Below are 20,330 nucleotides of genomic sequence, written 5' to 3' on the forward strand. Positions count from 1 at the left end.
CACTGGTTTATAGAATACCTATCACTTTTATCACCAGCTCCCACCCTGTCGAAAGACATAGGAGCCTACCATTTTATACTTCACACTGCTCAAGACGAGGCTTAATTTGCTGGCTGCCTTATCACATTTTACTTGCAATTGGTCTGGAATGATGTCATCCACTGTACAGACCACAGACCCCACCTCCTTACCCCCCCCCCCCCCCCCCCCCCCCCCCTTTCCTCCAGCAACCTCTGTCTTCCTCTCACGCATAAATCTGAGCGCACATTTACACACGCACAAGCACTGACACTGGTATGGTGTAAGCACTTTTTCTATGTTTTTTTTAAATTATTAATAATAGATGGTTAGTGTCGATGGTCCTATATTTTTCTATGTAAGCTTATACCTGCACCGCACACGGATCCGCAAAATATGATAGGTCCTGCAGTGCAAACAAATGTCTGGACAACAACAATGAAAACGTAAGGAATTGTATTACACGGAGAGCATGAAGATAAAACGGAATTGTCACTCCTAACGTAAGTAAGTTTATTTTAAACACTTTAGCCAGCATAGCTTGACGAACAAGATGTCAAGTCTGATATTAAATCACTCTGATTATTATAGGCTATTGTTGCCACATGATGATCCAGCACTATGGCTATGTGTTACACATTTATATGCATATAAGAAACGCCAGTGCGTTAAAATGCCATCCAAATTAGAACAGTGACGTCCTCGAACTAGGATCCCCTTCACTGATACATCCGACACTAACCATTTTTACGCGACACTACGAATCAAGAGGGATTAAATTCACCTTCATTACTTATTAACCGCCTGGCAGTCTTTGCCTAAATCTCTGCAGTCTTTGCGAAAATACTTTCTATTATTGATCAGGACCAAACATGAGTGAAAGTGATACGAGACGATGACGATTCCTTTTCCATGGCCTAATTTGGACTACCAAACTGGGCTATGATGCTGGAGTTGTAAGACATGCAGACTAAGCTATAAGGCCATAGCCATTATTTATTGCACATTATTATTTACCTATTTCTTTGTTGTTGCATGGTTTTCTTATGAATTATTTACATGATATGCGTTTTTTATATTATAATTTATTCTTATCTTGGTTATTTTTATATAGCCCAGGCCTAATAATTCTAACATAGCCTATATGCGATCAAAGTGCAACCGTAAAACGCCACTCATGGAGATGAGAAGAGACTGCTTCTTATTTCCTGCCAGTGACACACAGAGACCGAGACGGGACCCTGAGCATAATGATGTCTGACGATGCGCGAAATAATTTCACTCTCGTATGATTCCACCTTATTTATGGGATTCCTCTGTTATCAGCAGTCAATTTATTTGTGTTCTTTCAACCATGCCCGTCGTTGTTATTATTATTATCCTCTTCTCTTGCAGGCGCAGCAGGCCTTTATTTGTCCACAGAAAACCGGGATAAATAGTATTGCAGGTAGGTCTGTTTGTGAATGTGTAGAGACATGAAGAAAGGTCATGGAAGGCTTCAAATAGAACCTTACAATTTCAGATCATTTCAGCAGTAGATTGATAATAAGATCCCAAAGATACATACAGTGCTTTGTGAATCTCACATGGTCCTTTCTCTACTTCAGAGTCAGAGTAATCATCAGGTCATTCTTTCACCTTTGTGACATATGGGGACAGAATTTCAACAGTTTCAACATTTTTCTAGCCACTCTTTCTATCATTATAACAATAATCACATAATGGTCTAATGGATGGACTTCTTTTGCACATCATAATATTTTTATGTAAGCCTAAATTCTAATTCTGTAGCAAAAACAATATTTTTTTGCCCTTTATCAAGCCTCCAAATTCAGAACCTCTTTCAAAATGTATGAAGACCTACTGGCTGCAATTTTAGATATAGTGACAATAATGGTCAGAATGGGGCTGATGAACAATGATGATAATGATCTCGAGGCATAGCTGCAAGCATTTTCTTAAGTATGTTTCTTAGGTTTGCAATGTGTGTTTTTGGTCTGACTGTGCTTAGATAGTATGATTAATACACTGCTACACTGTTTTCATGTACAGTGGGGTCTGAAATTATTGACACCCTTGATAAAGATGACCAGAAATGACTGTATACAATAAACAATTTAAATACTGAGCTATATTCTATGCTAAAGAAATGGGTAAATTATATTATTTTCTACTAATACAGTTGCTCAGAGAAAGAGATTGAGTTTTACAAGTAATACATTTTTTCTCAAAACGTTGGGGGTCAAAATGATTGACTGTTATCGATACCTTTCAATACTTTACCTTGTAAGGATAACGACACTGATCCCTTTTAGAAAATGTGTTGGAGAACACATTTGAAGGGATTTTAGACCATTCCTCCATACAGAATCCATACAGGTCCTTGATATCCTTCTTCATCTGTGCTTATGGACTGCCCTCTTTCATTCTAACCACAGGTTTTAATGGTTTTCAAGTCCGGAGTCTGAAATGGCTAATGCAAAATGTTGATTTTGTGGTCAATTAACAATTTCTTTGTGGATTTTGATGTGTGCTTGGGGTTATTGTCTTGCTGGAAGATCCACTTGCAGCCAAGTGTCAGTCTCCTGGCAGAGGCAACCAGGTTTTAGGCAAAAATATTCTGGTACTGGGTAAAGTTCATAATGCTTTGACCTTAACAATGACCCCAGGACCAGTGAAAGCAAAATAGCCCCATAACATCAAAGATCCACCACTATATTTTACAGTATGTATGGGGTTATTTTCTGCTCATCCATTCCCATTTCAACGCCAAACCCACCACTGGTGTGTGCATGGCCAAAGCGCTCTATTTTCATGTGATCTGACCAAAGCATCAGTGCCAATGCTGTTTGGCAAACTCCAGGGGTCTCATTCATCGAAGGTGCGTGTGCACAACAAAAATACTCTAAACCTTGCATGCACCAGTTTTCCCGTAAAGGTTGGTATTTATCCAAATCGAACTTGACGGGAAAGTGTGCGTATTTTCACACAAATGTCAAACTATGCATGCGCACAACTTCTAGAAGGTTGATCCACTGTATTGCAAGCTGTCAACTAACGTGAATTCAACGTGAAATCAACTAAACATTTTACCATATCAATGGATTTAAGTTAAAAGTTTGGTGAAAAAAATACAAAATTCCCTTACATTGATGACTTTTTGCAAACCCAATCAGTTTTCCACATTGAGTTAATGTCATCACATTGAAATGACATTGAAATGACATGGAAACAACATTGATTAAACCAGTTTATGCCCAGTGGGACATGTCTCTCCTTTTCTGACAGAACTGGTTTAAATTATTCATGCTACACAACAAATTGTAGGCTACCATTTATCAATCGCTCATTCAATAGCCAAGCATGCTCGAAATGAAGTAGCTTTGACAGTATGTGACAGTATGGGTAGGCTACAGTATTGCTGTGCGATAGAGCGCAACATCATAGGCTAGCCTATTTCATTTCAGAGCCTATACCGAGGAAGGAGATAAAAGCAAAATCATGTATTGATAAACAAAATATTGAACATCAGTTTGTCTTTTGCATAGAAGTGTGGGCTGTAGCATTTACTTTTAATTTGTTCGAAAGGACAAGCAATCTTTCACAATGCATGACCAGTGTTTGTCACTCATTAGGCAGCATGCATTTTTAGTTTGGAAAAGTCACTGCAGAGTTCTGCCCACACATCTACAGAAATGTGATAAAGTGTTCCATTGCGCTTTCTTTTAGGAGCTGTCATGGCCCAGTTCCAACATCTCCAAATCATACAGCAAATGAGGGTGTTTTTGTTGCCATCAAATATTAATGGAGGGCGTTTTCCAGGCGGGGTTTTAGCACTCCTTCACGACTGCACAAATATAATATGGCTCTGTTTTATCAATGAAAACATGCGTATATGTTCCATCCACAGTTTGATAAATCCCAATCATTTGTGGCGCACGCAAATCCTAGAATCTCCACATACACCAGAATTTAGTAAGAAACGGTTGATAAATGAGGCCCCACCCACTGGGCACAGACGTCAATTCAACATCTATTCCACATTGGTTGAACGTAATTTAATTGAAATTACATAAAAACAACTTTGATTCAACTAGCGTTTGCCCTGTGGCGGGCATTTACATTTGTTGGATGACGTGAAAATACGACAGCATCATGATTGGTCACAAAATCTACATTTTGCAACGGCTGTCTCCGGACATGAAATCCATTGAAAACCTGTGGTTTTAAATTGAAGAGGGCAGTCCATAAGTGCAGATGAAGGATATCAAGGATCTGGAAGTATTCTGTATGGAGGAATGGTCTACGATCCTTCCAAATGTGTTCTCCAACTCATCAAACATTTGAGAAAAAGAGAAAAAGCATTATGCTTGCAAGGTGAGCTATTGAAAACAGGGGTGTCAATAATTTTGACCCCAACTTTTTTGAGAAAAAAAAGTATTACATGTTAAACAAAATCTGTTTCTCTGAGCAATTGTATTAGTATATTTGAATTATTTATTTTAAACAGTCTGCTCATCTTTATCAAGGGTGAATATCATTTCGGAACACACTGTATGTGCTGATGAGGTGTTTACAATGTGTGATCAGAGTGATGTTGACTTCCACCATGACAAAACTGGGTCAATGTAACCCCCACCCCCTCCACCACAGGCTACAAAGGCAAGGCTGAAAAAGGAAAAAAGATGAGGATACCATCACCAAGCCCTGTGCGTTGATGTATGCATGTGGAAATGCGAGCATGGTGTGCCCTGTCTATGGGTTGGTGTGCGTGTTGCGTGGGTGTGAATACGTCCTCAGTGCCTTTTTGACATGTTTCTTCCTCCCCTCTAGTCTGTAGTCCACCCTGTCACGTCATATTCTGTCTCTTTATATCTCTGTCCTCCCATCTCTCTATTTCTCTCACAACCTCTCCCTCTGTATTTTTTTCTCCTCTCTCTCCTCTCTCTCTCTCTCTCTCTCTCTCCCCTCTCTCTCTCTCTCTCTCCATTGCCCTGTCCCAGAGAATCATCTTTAATGCAGAAAAGCGAATTAATGGGTTTTGTCATAGTAAATAGGGCTTAGTAGATGACAAAAGCAAAGTCGTTACTACAAATGAGAATTAGGCATCAATTGACCCCATTTTTTTTATTTAAAGGGTAGAAAAAAATGATAATGAAAATAATACAATATCTAAAGCTTTGCCCAGAATTCACTCTCTCCCCCAGTCTTTATTCAAGTATTTCATGACGAAGTGCTTATTTATAGGTTACGTACATCGATGGTCAGTCAGTGCCTCAGGCAGTTACAGCTGGCTCTCTAGTTTGCAATGTTATGGCAAAGGGCCTTTTCTAACAGGGAGACATTTGGTTCTACTCCATGTCTCCCACCATTCTCTTGACCTAACTTCAATTTCACCAAAATGTTCTTAAAACAAATCAAATCAAATCAAATGTTATTTGTCACATGCACCGAATACTGACGCAAGCAGTAAAATTACATTTAAAAAACAGATTAAAAAAATACCTTATGGAACAGCGGGGACTGTGAAGCAACACAAACATTGGCACAGACAGATGCATACAAGCACACACACACACACACACACACACACACACACACACACACACACACACACACACACACACACACACACACACACACACACACACGATAACATACGCACTATACATACACATGGATTTAGTACTGTAGATATGTGGTAGTGGTGGAGTAGGGGCCTGAGGGCACACAGTGTGTTGTGAAATCTGTGAATGTATTATAATGTTTTAAAATTGTGTAAACTGCCTTAATTTTGCTGGACCCCAGGAAGAGTAGCTTCTGCTTTGGCAGCAGCTAATGGGGATCCATAATAAATACAAATACAAATACAACAGGTGTAGACCTTACAGTGAAATGCTTACATACAAGCCCTTAACCAACAATGCAGCTTTAAGATAAATAAGTGTTAAGAAAGTATTAACTAAAATAAACTGAAGTAAAAAAAAAAAAATAAGAATAATAGGAAATAATGAAACAGTGGTGTCTGCCATGTTTTGGCAAAATCATAAAGGCTATATTTTGGTCTTTTTGTTTTGATTACATTCCTGTGTGTTTTTGGTGTATATTTTTTCCAATCTAACGGTGACTAACAGAAATATGCTTCACATATTCTTCTGAGTGTTCATCACAGTCATGTGTGTGTTCATCTTGAATTCGAACTCTGCAACAATTTAAATTAATAGGCTTTATTATGCATTATCTATACGGGGTTATAAACTGGGTGGTTCCAGCCCTGAATGCTGCTTGGCTGACAGTCGTGGTATATCTGAGCCTATACCACGGGTATGACAAAACAGTTATTTTTACTGCTCTAATTATGTTGGTAACCAGTTTATAATAGCAATAAGGCACCTCAGAGGTTTGTTATATATGGCCAATATACCACGGCTAAGGGCTGTATCCAGGCACTCCACGTTGTGTCTTGGTATGTTGGCCATATACCACACCACCTCTGGCCTTATTGCGTAAATAACACATGTAAATATCTTGTGTACTAGGTATGTATACACAGACTGTTTAATAGTATTTCCCAAAGTGTTGTTTTTTTCAAGCAAAAGTGTCCATAACTCCATACCTAGTCTGTTGCAAGGTAGTTACATAGCTTGGTTATTTCACTGATCATTACTCTGGTGTAGGACCGATGTGATGTAAATATGGCTTCCAATTAAAAAAATGTGACGATGTTGATGATGATACCACAGTGTTGTGGAAGCTACTCTGAAAATATAGTTTGCCAAGATAGCAATTCCTTCACACTGGAAGAAGTTCAGCTACACTACAGCTACCCTTAAGAAACCTATGTATAGTTTACTGAACTAAGGTCACTTTGAAAAAGTAGTTCACTATATCGAAACTACTTTGTGATAAATGATCATATCTAAATCTGAAATGTCATAGACTACAAATTGCAGAACAGATTACTAAAATGTTAACAGAATGTGTAATTTAGCCTATTAAAAACAAAAACTATGTTTCAGGTGAGAATTAGGCTGGTTTGATGCTGAAAAAGAAAGGAAATTCTTGCCTACTTCACCCATGTTTTCTTTTCTTTTTGCAAAAAAAGTAGTGTCGTTCCAGTAAGTAGTTACATCGCTACATGGCAAAAAAAGTAATGAACTACTGAAAACACTACCAAGATTTCAATTTAGTTTAATACCACCCGCTACTGTAAAATGTAGTTAAATTACTAGTTGAATTATATGTAGTTTACTACTTCCCAACACTGTGATACCAAAACTAATAAAAAAAATCTGTGGCCTTAATTTTATATTTTATCTGAGTACAATCTTAACATTGTTTCTCTGTTTCTTTCTCCCTCTCTCTCACACACACAGCTTTGTGTAGACCCAGATGCCTCCACTCCCTATTGGCGAGCGCATAGTGGTTATTCAGCGCCCTAAAAACTTGGCCCTACGTAGGCCCTCCCCACAGACCACACCACAGCCTCACTCCCATATAACAGCCCTCAGCAACAAACCTCTCTCCCGCCCTTCTCATCCCCACCCTCTTCAGTCCCACCCTAATCCTCCCTCCCCGAATTCACTGTCTTTGGAATGCAAGAGCAGATCATCATCCCGTCTGCAGAAAACCAAGGGCAACAAGGCCATCGTGTCAGAGGGTGTCAGACACACCCCTAACCACTGTCACAGCAACGGGACCGTGACTCTTGGCCCTAGACCCGACCAACACACACACACCATCGACATCAAGTTATCCGTGAACAAAGGAACAAAAGGACGAGGGCACAGCAACACTTTAGGTCGCAGTGGGAGTGTGAAGGTGGGCAAAAAAAGGGTCTCGTTGTGCTTGGATCCCGGATACGGGGAGAGAAAAGCTGAGGGAACATCAGGGAAGCCTGGCGGAGAAGTGCAGCAACTCCAAAACCAGATCAAGGCCTCACTAGGCAGTCACCATCAGAATCATCTGGCTGTGTCCCCAGGAGGGGTTCTAGAATTTGTCCCAGCCCAGAGACAGCAGACCAAGTCCAGAAGAGAGAAGGCGCAGGACGCAGCTTCCAAAGTCTGCTCTGCCAGCTTCCCCCCCAGAGGTGCCCGGGAAGTGCCCTGCGTGGGTAACAAAGAGAATTCCAAACTGGGACCTGTCCATGAAAACCCCAACGCCCACAGCCTGCCCCGCCACCACAACTCTGTTCCTGTGCCCCATGCCTCCGTCCTAAACTCCCATTACCCTGCTTCCCCTCCCTCCCATTACCCTGCTTCCCCTCCCTCCCAGCAACCCCTCAACCAGCCCCGTCCATCCCGTGGCAGGGACCATCGCCCTCAGATCCTCCACGGCCTACCCCTCTCCCCCTGTTCCTCCCGTGGAGGTTTCCCCAGCCCAGACCACACCTGTACCATCGACTTCTCCCATCCCTTCAGCTGTGGCTGCTGGAAGCTGGTCCGCTGCAGGGGGGGCAGGGGACGTTCTGCTGGCTTTCAGGGGGGTGGGGGGAGTCCGTCTTCTTCTTTTTCCTGCGCCCACGGCCACGGGGTTGGAGGGGTGAACCACAGGGGGGGCTCAGCAATGGGTTTAAGAACTCTGGGGGGATGTTTGTCCACAGCCTCCACCACCAACACCTCATCCTCCAACAGCACTGTGTCGGACTGCCGGACGGGCTTGCTCAGACCCCTGCGATGTGCCTCCTGCTCCGGGGAGGCTGGCGCCTTTGAGAGTCCTGCTGCATTCCGCAAAAAACTGGTGGGGGGATGCCTGCCCTGTACCCCACTATCCTCCTCAGCCCCGCTGCGAGCCTTACAGAGTTGTGTGAGTGGCTGCAACCCCAAAGCCAGTCAGGGCGGCAGCTCTACCTGCAGTTATTGTAGCAGCGACCCCATTGTGGTGACCTTCAACCCCCACCGGGGCAGAAAGCCCCCCGGGATGGGGAGGGGTATAGTGTCAGGGCACCCCATGGGGGTTTTCCCCGCCGATGACGATGATTACAGTGTGCGCACAATCTGGCCCGAGGAGCTGGCGAAGAAGATGACCAGGTCTAAAACTCAACAGAACCACCAGAGCTGTGCCGGGATGGGGATGGGAATGGGGAAGACATGTGCCAGTCAGAATCAGAACAGCAGCAACGGAACCAGCCCTGTTATCCTGGACTGTAAGAACCTGTTGGAGTTCACCCGGAATCAAATAACAGACCACGCTGGCCGCCGCCGGCTTCAGCAGGGCAAGATGGCCGTCCTAGATTTCATTGGGTCTGGGTCTGGGCCTGGGCGAGATCCAGGCCGGGACTCGCTGAAGAGGCTCTGGAAGAAAGGTGGGGAGACAGGGATGGTGGATGGCATGGGGCAGGAAGACGATATGGCATACCCTTGCACCCCCTCCCCCCGCTCCCCCTCTCCCCAATCCCCTTCTTCCTTCTCAACAGCACCGTCAGTTCCCAGCACTCTCCTCAAACCCAAACCAAGACAGAGAGATGCAGAGGGACGGCATTCCCTCCCCTCCGCCCCGTCCCTCCACCTGGTCCTAAACTCAGTCAACAGAGAGCAGGACGAGGAGAACGGCAGAGGTAAGGATGTCATACACACCTTTTTTGTTTCAGTCTTTTAGTTTATACTACATGACCAAAAGTATGTGGACACCTGCTTGTCAAACATCTCATTCCAAAATCATGGAATGATTTGGTCCCGCCCTTTGTTGGTATACTAGCCTCCACTCTTCTGGGAAGACTTTCCACTAGATGTTGGAACATTGCTGCAGGGACTTGCTTCCATTCAGCCACAAGAGCATTTGTGAGATCGGGCACTGATGTTGGGCAATTAGGCCTGACTTGCAGTCGGCGTTACAATTCATCTCAAAGGTGTTCGATGGGGTTGAGGTCAGGGCTCTGTGCAGGCCAGTCAAGTTCTTCCACATCGATCTCGACAAACCATTTCTGTATGGACCTCACTTTGTGCATGGGGGCATTGTCATGCTAAAACAGGAAAGGACCTTCCCCAAACTGTTGCCACAAAGTTGGAAGCACAGAATCGTCTAGAATGTGATTGTATGCTGTTGAGTTAATATTTCCCTAAGGGGCCGAGTCCGAATCATTAAAAACATCCCCAGACCATTATTCCTCCTAGTTGGTCCTATGCATTGGGGCAGATAGCGTTCTCCTGGCATCCGCCAAACCCAAATTTGTTTGTCAGACTGCCAGATGGTGAAGCGTGATTCATCACTCCAGCGCACGCATTTCCACTGCTCCGGAGTCCAATGGTTGCGAGCTTTACACCACTCCAGCGGACGGTTGGCATTGCGCATGGTGATCTTCGTCTTGTATGCGGCTGCTCGGCCATGGAAACCCATTTTATGAATCCCGCGCTGTACAGTTATTGTACTGACGTTGCTTCCAAAGGCAGTTTGGAACTCGGTAGTGAGTGTTGCAACCGAGGACAGACGATTTTTATGCGCTACATGCTTCAGCTCTCGGCGGTCCCATTCTGTGAGCTTGTGGCCTACCACTTCGCAGCTGAGTTGTTGTTGCTGCTAGACGTTTCCACTTCACAATAACAGCACTTACAGTTGACCGGGGCAGCTCTAGCAAGGCAGAAATTTGACGAACTGACTTGTTGGAAAGGTGGCATCCTATGACGGTGCCACGTTGAAAGTCACTGAGCTTTTCAGTAAGGCCATTCTACTGCCAATGTTTGTCTATGGAGATTGCATGGCTGTGTGCTCAATTTTATACACCTGTCAGCAATGGGTCTGGCTGAAATAGCTGAATACACTAATTTGAAGGGGTGTCCACACACTTTTGTACATATAGTGTACTTCTGATGGTTTTGGACTGTTGTACATTTTTGACAGAAAGTTATGGACACTTAGATAGTTTCAGTAAAAAAAATCCCCAATGGATTAACCAGCTTTCATGTCTGACTGCAGAAATTACCATTTGTTTCAGTAAATCTCTTTCCTCCTATTCTCATTACTGTCTCTTTCTTCTACCTTTTTCCTGCTTCCCTTTCTTTTAAATCCCCTGCCTTTCCCTGCCTATCTCTATTTATATGTTACGGTGTTCTAACATGTTGGTGATTTAAGAGGAACCCGGGGATAATGACTGTTAATTATAGCCTAGGCTCTGGAGAAAAAAGAGACAGAGAAGAGAGAAATGGAGAAGAGCGCTGATAAGAGGGGGAGATTAGAATAGCTGAATTAATGTTATTTTTTCCTAAGGGAAATGGGGTCACTGACACTGAACCCTGTCAGTGGGAGATTAAGCTGTCCTCATTTAAATGATGAAGACCCAAAAAGCTATAATGTATTCTCTATTCTTAATAGTTACTTAACTCCAGCCTCCTCCCACTCCATTAAGTGAGTGCAGGATGTGTTGATGACATACAGTATAGAATGAAGAGAGTAGTTTCAGACATCTTTTCATGTCTGTACCTTTCCCTCTTCCTGTTAGGAGAATATGTATGAAGTTATGTAAGCATTTGAGCAATTCCTCAGAGCTGCATACTTCTTTGCTCTGCGTGTGTAAAGTGAACACCAATGATACTCATGCTCAAACAAGAACTATAAATTAGATAAATTGTACACTTTCATTGTCTCTCCTTCATTCACACATCACTTCATAACTCTTTCTGTCTCCAATACTTGATCTATGTTGGAATGCTTCAGGGTGAATGCATGTCAGCCAGTGATCCAAATCAAATGAAATTGTCCTTTCTAACAGCAATCTCTCACTGTGTTGTGTTGTCCTATCCCAGTGCACCTCACTCTGCCGCTCTCCTCCTCGCTCCCGGCTTCCCTGTCAGATGAGAGTGGGATGACCCCTGACGTGGAGAATGCGGTGGTCAGCCCCATCCTGCCCTTCCTTTTCCTGGGCAACGAGAGGGACGCCCAGGACCTGGACCTGCTGCTGCGTCTCAACATCGGCTACGTGGTGAACGTCACCACACACCTGCCCCTCTACCACCTCGGCTCCAGCCTGATACACTACAAACGGCTCCCGGCTACCGACAACAGCAAGCAGAACCTGCGTCAGTACTTTGAAGAGGTGTTTGAGTTCATTGGTGAGTTGAACAATATTTACTTTCATGTTCTACGGCACGCTCTATCCCCGTTCTTGTCTTTCAGTCTTTTTCTCTCTGAGCTTAGAATCTTTGACACTTGAAGTATTTTTGCAGTGAGATAAGATAAGGATCATGATGATTCATAAGTTACGTTTTTCCTCTGATCTCGATCTCCTATTTCAACGTTTTTGACTGGGGAGACAGTTAGGGAGCTATAAATGGATCAAACGGGAAGATGGGAGAACTGGAGAGTCAGATCCAGAAAAAGCTGTGTAGTAGATGAATTTCAGCGATCTGATGGCCACCTCTTTTTATCCACAGAGGAGGCTCACCAGAGTGGGCGTGGAGTGTTGGTTCACTGTCAAGCAGGCGTGTCCCGCTCGGCAACCATCGTCATCGCCTACCTGATGAAGCACACCCTGATGACCATGACGGATGCCTACAAGTACGTGCGGGGCCGTCGTCCTGTGGTGTCTCCTAACCTCAACTTCATGGGTCAGCTACTGGAGTTTGAGAGGGACCTCAATTCCGGGGTCACTCCTCGCATCCTGACCCCGAAACTCAGCGGCCTGGAGACCCAGGTCTGAGAGTGGGAGACTGATTAGAGGGACAGAATTGGGGGATGGAGGAAACCCGCATTGGGCGAGCCATAGTTTTGTGAAGGAGAAATGAAAGGTAGAATGATGAAGAGGGGAACGCTGATTAACAGTTTGTCCCTATTGGCATAGATGATGAATTGATGATTGAAATAGTGCACTTCTATAGATTATGGGAGAAATAATTTGATTGGTTATTTTATAAATAGTCTCATTTCTGGCCAACCTGATCCTCATCCAATACCATTTGTAATTTTGACAATTTTTATATAATGCTTTGATATCTGGCAGATAGGGGGGCAGGTAGCCTAGCGGTTAAGAGCGTTGGGCAAGTAACCGAAGGTCGCCGGTTAGAATCCCAGAGCCGACTCAGTGAAAAATATGCTGATGTGCTCTTGAGCAAGGAGCTTAACCCTAATTGCTCCTGTAAGTCGCACTGGATAAGAGCGTCTGCTATATGACTTAAACATGTAAATATTATCTCCCATGATCCACTGTAATCAGATGGCTCATTTGATGCTTGTGGTTTATAGCATTACAGAAGCTAAGGAAGTGCAATGAGTCCTGGTCTGACACGAGGCCATTTACAAAATCAATAATGCATGCAGAACCAGAATAGAAACAACTATAGTGACACCCCACCATTAAACTATGATAACGCCCCTATACATAGCTCCAGAAAGTTCATTCCAATGCATTTTACCCATCAAAATGTTTGGTCGTTTAAAATATTGCCTCTCAACTGAAGTGACACAGTCCCAGAGGACAGCTGATCTTGCCATATTGTTGGTTTAGTTCTAGCTTTCCTAACTGGATTGTAAATGTCAATGTAATTTTTTTTTTTTACTCTTGTGAGAATTGTTCAATATAGCATTGTGTGACTGGTGGAGGAGTGAGTGGATTTAATTGTGCCAATTCTTAGAGAAATGGGGTGAAATCAGAAACCTACAACACTGTGGATGAAACCAGAGCTGTTGTCAATAGAAGGATGGTCAAGAGCAGCAGCAACAATACACAGGCAACGTTGAACAGATTCGGCAGACTGTTATTGAACTGGACTTAGTCATGGATCTATCCATTTTGTCTTTCCAACAGACAATGGTTGGAAAGATATAAGAAGATGAACCCTACACTCTTTGAAAGAAGGGTTCCAAAAGGGTTCTTTAGCTGTCCCCCCCTCCACCCTTTTTGGTTCCAGGTAAAACCCTTTTTGGTTCTAGGTAGAACCCTTTTGGGTTCCATGTAGAACCCAAACCTGCAACCAAAAAGGGTTCTTCAAAGGATTATCCTATGGGGACAGCCGAAGAACCCTTTAAGGTTCCAGATAGCAGGTTTATTTCTAAGAGCGTACATAGGTGTGTGCTTAAATTAAGACAAAACTGCACCAAGATGTTCTTTGAGTGTCCTGGTTTGTGGAATACATGTTTACCATTACAGATTATTTATTTTTATTTCTATGTTTTGTCATTTATTTTGCGTTGTTTGTCACTGCTTAAATTCAACTTAACAACATTCTATATATATGTGTTAAAATGTAACATGAATTACTGAGAAGGAAGTCAAGACAACAGAGGGAATATAGAAAATACTCTTGATCATTTCTTGCAACTGTGAAACATACACTAGTAATGAAAATCAGACTTGAAAGATGAGACAGAAAGGCAGCAGAGAGACAATCCTTGTCAACGTTTCCATTTCATCCATGGCCTAGATAATTATTGTTTTAAAAAAAAGTTGTATTTTTAGACCAGTTTATTGATTTATATTGAATTAATTAAATCCAGTGATTGCCAAACTGAGGACTTTTGAGTTCCACAGCCAAACTATTTGGTTGTGTATGAAAATGTAATACGAAGTTGAACTATCCTATTGTTTAGATAGTATCCATGTTTCAAAGTTCAACGCTCCTAATCTTTAGATAGTATCCATGCCTTTATCTGCCTTGTCTGTCTTCCTGTTTATCTGCTCATCTATCTTTATCTATCCATTCATGCATCCATCCTGGTCTTCAGTTCATTAGTTCTTCCTGATCCATTTATTTCCTCAAGCTGTTTTCAGCTATACCATGTTTCTGTATACCAGGGCTCTCCAACACTGTTCCTAGAGAGATACCCTCCTGTGGGTTTTCGCTCCAACCCCAGTTGTAACTAACCTGATGAAGCTTATCAACCAGCTAATTATTGGAATCAGGTGCGTTACATTCAGGTTGTAGCGAAAACCTACCAGACGGTAGCTCTCTAGGAACAGGGTTGGAGAGCCCAGCTATATACCATGTTATACAGTGCTCAGGATAACAGAAAGGGGCAATCCTTTGTAGCAGACTTAAAATGATGCCTCTTTTACTCTTATCTTCTGACGTGACGCCTTATCCCTTCTTTATCCCTACAGTGTCTGCTCTGTGCTCCTATCTGCCTCTATAGGTTTGAATCTCTTTTACTACAATACTATGCATTGTTCTTTTAGAAATATTGATTTAATCCGTGAAAACGATAACAAAGCTTTATCATTGAGTACACTGTGAATCCCACTCTTCCTGCATATTGGTTATAGTTCTCAGCCTTGGTCCTTAAGGTTAGACCCATCCTTGTATTTAATACGGAGGGTTGTTAAGTCGCCCATGAGTTCCTGTCTATCTGACTATGCCTTGGTTCCTTTTCACAAATTTTACATTTACTGATCATTTTTGCAAATTATGATCTATTAAGGTGCTGTTATGTATGAAATGTGGATATAGATTATATTAACGATCTCTTGCTGTTCACACACACTATTGTCTGATTATTTGACCCCCATAGATGGTTGTTTTATTTGATTTAGGTGCAGAAAAACCTAATTCGTCCCCAACCTCAAGACATACCAAAGGGTTCAGTTTGATGAGGGTGCTCTGTGATTGGCTAGACAAAACCTAGCTCATGGGTGGGTGTTGCTGCTGTAAGAAACACCAGAACAACAATATGTGTATTTAAAACTTGAACTTTTGTACTTGAGATTATGGCTTTCATATAAGTGTTCTATAGGATAAAGAGGTTCAACCTGAATCAGTTTATGCCATAAGTGTTTTGCTATAAAAGCATAATTTCCCTCAATACATTTTGGTCGAAAAACTGCCAGTAGCCCTTTTTCCAAATTTATAAACACATTAGGTAAGAAATACAAGAAATCTGAAATCTTAAAACCAAGAATGCCTTTGGTTAAGCTGTGTATAGTTTGGTCTTCCAAAGCAATGTAACATCCATTCATATTCATTTTGCAGTTAAAGAGTTTGTTCTCTAAATACGTCATTGATTCTGGGATTCTTTTTCCTGCCTACTTCGTAATGATGTGTTGATCTATATTTTTCTACATTTCTGTTTGTTCGTGGTGTACACACTTTTGTGTGTACGTGCATCTGAGTGAGTTCTTGACTGTGAATCTCCGTAAATGGTTCATCAGTGCTTCTTCCAGTCATCTTACCTTTACCAGGTATTTCTGAAACAATGACCTCCAGCTGCGCTTAGTCTTGCTCTGTATTATTCAATCACTCACCAGACCTCACTAAAGGTGTGCTGTGTGTCAACACGCCATACTCCACTGTGACCTCCACAATGAGTTTCTCTTCCTGCAGTTCTTTTAAGTTAATCTGAATTACATCTTTCTAATGGGATCTATTGTGAATGAGCCTTGTGAAAGAGATGCAGGGCTTACGCAAAGCAGGCATCCACACAATTCAGAAGCTTCCCTGAGGTAAAATGATTAGTCATACATTCGATAAAGAAAAGAAAAGCTGTATAGACGTCACTTTAATCTCTGATTTCTTCTTGAACATTCTCCCTGTAGTTCACGCAACGCAAAGGACTTAATACAGAACTTGTCATGTGATGAGTAAAGAATCTTCCATTTGTAGTTTGCACATGAAAAGAAGCAAACAATTTAAACAAAGATCTGTTGTATGATTTCCTTGGAACTTGTTGTAAATCTGTGAATTGATGATTTGTGTGATTTTACATCTATTCATGTATGTATTGAAGGCTTGTTTTCTACTGTTCTCTTATTTCCTGTTCCAAATACTGACATCAAGGATGATGTTGATAACCGTCTGATGGACAGATGACAAATTAGAGACATCCTCCTTTATTAATGAGGAGGGTAAGAACTGTCCATAAGATGTGGGGAAACTATCAGAACTGTTCTGTAGTGTTCTCACCCTGTTGCTCTGCTTCCTTGGGAGATCAAAAGGTCAGTTCCGACAGCCTCTGATGACTCTGCTGTAACACTCTCACTTTGTCCAACCCGTTGAACAATTGATTCTCATGAACAGATAATACTATTTTCATATTGTAGTAATGGGTCCCCATCCCTGTATGTACAGTTTTATCTTCCTGGAACTTTGATCAGTGATCTTTGTATGGAGTGCAATGTGATTAATATGATGCTGCTTTGTTAGGCAGGCATGATCAGAGCATCACATTCAGCTGATGGAAAGTGGTGAATTTTACTAAGAACGACTGATACGATCTGGACATGCATGTTCTCAACCCTGCTTATATTTCCTCTGATCAATCCAGACTGCAGTGTACCTCCTCAATGCCACGGTGCATGAGAAAGGATGTGGCATGAGGTAGCCTAGCGGTTAAAAGCATTGGGCCAGTAACCGAAAGGTCGCTAGATGAAAAAACAACATGAAAAATCTATGTGTGTGCCCTTGAGCAAGGCACTTAACTCTAATTTATCCTGTAAGTTGCTCTACATAAGAGCATCCACTAAATGGCTGAAATGTAAATGTGTTGATCTATCTCAGTATGACCGTGTGCACACGCATACAAACTGTATGGTTTTCATCCTGTTCATAATTGATGGCTTGGGGGGAGAATCTTTATGTTTGAGAACATTCTTCTGTCCTACAACTTACTGTGATAAAGAAACTGTGATATTGCTGTTCAGCGACAATAATAATCAGTGATGTTAATACCAACAATATTAATGGTTGATTACAGGATTACAATGCTGTATGTTATGAGAATCATCTACCCATTGTATATGAAGGTCAAGTAAAAGGGAGAGGATAAAGATTTTGCACTCCAAAACATGTGCAGGACAAAAAACAGATAGCTGGAATATAAAATCATCCACTGTGTATCATTTCTGGAAAATATGAAAAACCAGAACTGTTTATTGGAATACATTTTTTTTTACATCAAACCATGTGAATCTGTTGTGACAATATTTTCTAGTATGACTTTTTATGTATGAATGGCACACACATGAAAAATCCATATTTATACTGAACAAAAATATAAATGCAACATGCAACAATTTCAACTATTTTACTGAGTTACAGTTCATTTAAGGCAATCAGTCAATTTAAATAAATTCATTAGGCCCTAATCTATGGATTTCACATGACTCGGCAGGGGCGCTGCCATGGGTGAGCCTGGGAGGGCATAGGCCCACCCACTTGGGAGCCAAGCCCAGCCAATTAGAATGAGTTTTTCCTCACAAAAGAGATTTATTACAGACAGAAATACTCCTCAGTTTCATCAGTTGTCTGGGTGGCTGGTCTCAGACGGTGAAGAAGCCAGATGTGGAGGTCCTGGGCTGGCGGGGTTACACGTAGTCTACGGTGTGTGGCCGGTTGGACGTACTGCCAAATTCTCTAAAACGATGTTGGAAGCGGCTTATGGTAGAGAAAGGAACATTCATTCCTCTGGCAACAGCTCTGGAGGACATTCCTGCAGTCAGCATGCCAATTGCACGCTCCTTCAAAACTTGAGACATCTGTGGCATTGTGTTGTGTGACAAAACTGCACATTTAAGAGTGGCCTTTTATTGTCCTCAGCACAAGGTGCACCTGTGTAATGATCATGCTGTTTAATCAACTTCTTGATATGCTACACCTGTCAGGTGGATGGATTATCTTGGAAAAGGAGAAATGCTCAAAATGTAATCAAATTTGTTAACAACATTTTTGAGAAATAAGCTTTTTGTGCATATGGAACATTTCTGGGATCTTTTATTTCAGCTCATGAAACATGGGACCAAAACTTTACATGTTGACTTTATATTTTTGTTCAGTATATATACACTGAGCATACAAAACATTAGTTATTAGTTGATGTCACCTGTTAAATCCACTTCAATCAGTGTAGATGACAGGGAGGAGACAGGTTAAAGAAGGATGTTTTAAGCCTTGAGACAATTGATACATGGATTGTGTACGTGTGCCATTCAGAGGGTGAATGGGCAAGACAAAATATGTAAGTGCCTTTGAACGAGGTATGCTAGTAGGTGCCAGGCGCACCAGTTTGTGTCAAGAACTGCAATGCTTATTTTTCACGCTCAACAGTTTCCCGTGTGTATCATGAATGGTCTACCACCAAGGACATCCAGCCAACTTGGCACAACTGTGGGAAGCATTGGAGTTAACATTAGCCAGCATCCCTGTGGAACGCTTTTGACACATGGTACTTCATGCCCTGATGAATTAAGGCTGTTCTGAGGGCAAAAGGGGGCGCAACTCAATATTAGGAAGGTGTTCCTAATATTTTGTACACTCAGTGTATATATTGTGGACTTTGTTGACTGGAAATGTACACATGTGAAAGGTGAAATCAACACAAAGAAAATACTTAATCAATATAACGGCACATTAGTGAGTGATACTCTGAAGAAGCACAGAGGCTGCTGCTCTCTCCCCAGTGACTGTTGGACATTCAAGCCATGAGTGCCAGTTTGGAAATTATCGAACAGTTACATTATACAGTCAGTGGGACTGTCAGATTGCCATTGATGATTCAGATTTTCACTGAACCCGGATACACCCTGTTCACCATTACATAAGTGTTGGTTGGGAGGGAGGGTGGTGTGATTAGGTACCCTGGGGGCAGATCAATCAGCAGCCCCACTCTGGGACTCACATCCACTGCATGTGGTCTGTGTGACAACAGCCTCTCCAGCCAACAATAGTAGACAGGTACAGGCATAGTGAAACTGGGAAACACTTGATGTTGCCTTGCCAAGGACCTCTGTCCTTGGTCAAACTTTGGTTCCATCGTTGCATACAAACTGATGATGTCAGGGAAGAGAGGGAGTGGGCCATGGCAGGTTTCAGTGAGCAAAAGGGACAGGGCGAGAGGAGGGAGGGCCATAGACCGGCAAGGAATCAAGGGGTAGAGAAATTATGCTGATACGGGTGTCCCTCAATGCAGTTAACACGAAAGTGCTAAAACTATGGCCTTAGAGGGAGTTTTATTCAGGTTTGTACAATGTGTGTTTTCTGTGTGTGTTAAAACTAAAGAGAGAGAGGGGTGAAGCTTGAGGCAGTATATGTTCACAATCCATATCATGAGAAAAGAAGATATGTTCACAATCCATATCATGAGAAAAGAAGAGTCAATTTTGAAGTAATCTTTGACATTCAAACTCAACTTAGCCTATGACCTTATAGCTGCAGACATGTTTTCCTCTATAGGCTGTTGCTGTACTAATACGTTATAGCTAATGTCCTCTAAAAAAGTATGATATATTATTATGAAGCTGCCCTTATTATGTCTATATCCATCAATCAAACCATATAGTCAAATACAATTCTGCAATCAGAACAATGTAAATCTGAATGTATATGTTAAACAACTATGCTGAATGAAACTAGGTTGTCTGTGATTTGTAAATACCATGAAGTATTTTTACAATAAGC

At 42.1% G+C, this 20,330-nt stretch overlaps 1 protein-coding gene across 1 annotated transcript; it reads left to right on the plus strand.

Moving 5' to 3' along the window:
• Positions 1-237: 237 nt before the first annotated feature.
• On the plus strand, positions 238-20,281 carry LOC145859236 (uncharacterized). Its single transcript, XM_082958226.1, has 5 exons — positions 238-521; positions 1,414-1,465; positions 7,395-9,574; positions 11,757-12,062; positions 12,384-20,281. The coding sequence occupies exons 3-5, from the start codon at positions 7,411-7,413 to the stop codon at positions 12,647-12,649; spliced, it is 2,736 nt and encodes a 911-aa protein (XP_082814352.1). The 5' UTR covers positions 238-521; positions 1,414-1,465; positions 7,395-7,410; the 3' UTR covers positions 12,650-20,281.
• Positions 20,282-20,330: the final 49 nt, after the last annotated feature.

Source organism: Salmo salar, chromosome 11, assembly GCF_965601325.2.
Source record: "Salmo salar chromosome 11, fSalSal1, whole genome shotgun sequence".
Classification (NCBI taxonomy): domain Eukaryota; kingdom Metazoa; phylum Chordata; class Actinopteri; order Salmoniformes; family Salmonidae; genus Salmo; species Salmo salar.

What these genes read in the sequence shown, in the direction of transcription:
- LOC145859236 (XM_082958226.1), top strand. Translation starts at nt 7,411, where the DNA reads ATGCCTCCACTCCCTATTGGCGAGCGCATAGTGGTTATTCAGCGCCCT. An exon ending in GGACGAGGAGAACGGCAGAG is followed by an intron (nt 9,575 to 11,756) that starts GTAAGGATGTCA and finishes GTCCTATCCCAG; the next exon opens with TGCACCTCACTCTGCCGCTC. An exon ending in AGAGGTGTTTGAGTTCATTG is followed by an intron (nt 12,063 to 12,383) that starts GTGAGTTGAACA and finishes TTTTATCCACAG; the next exon opens with AGGAGGCTCACCAGAGTGGG.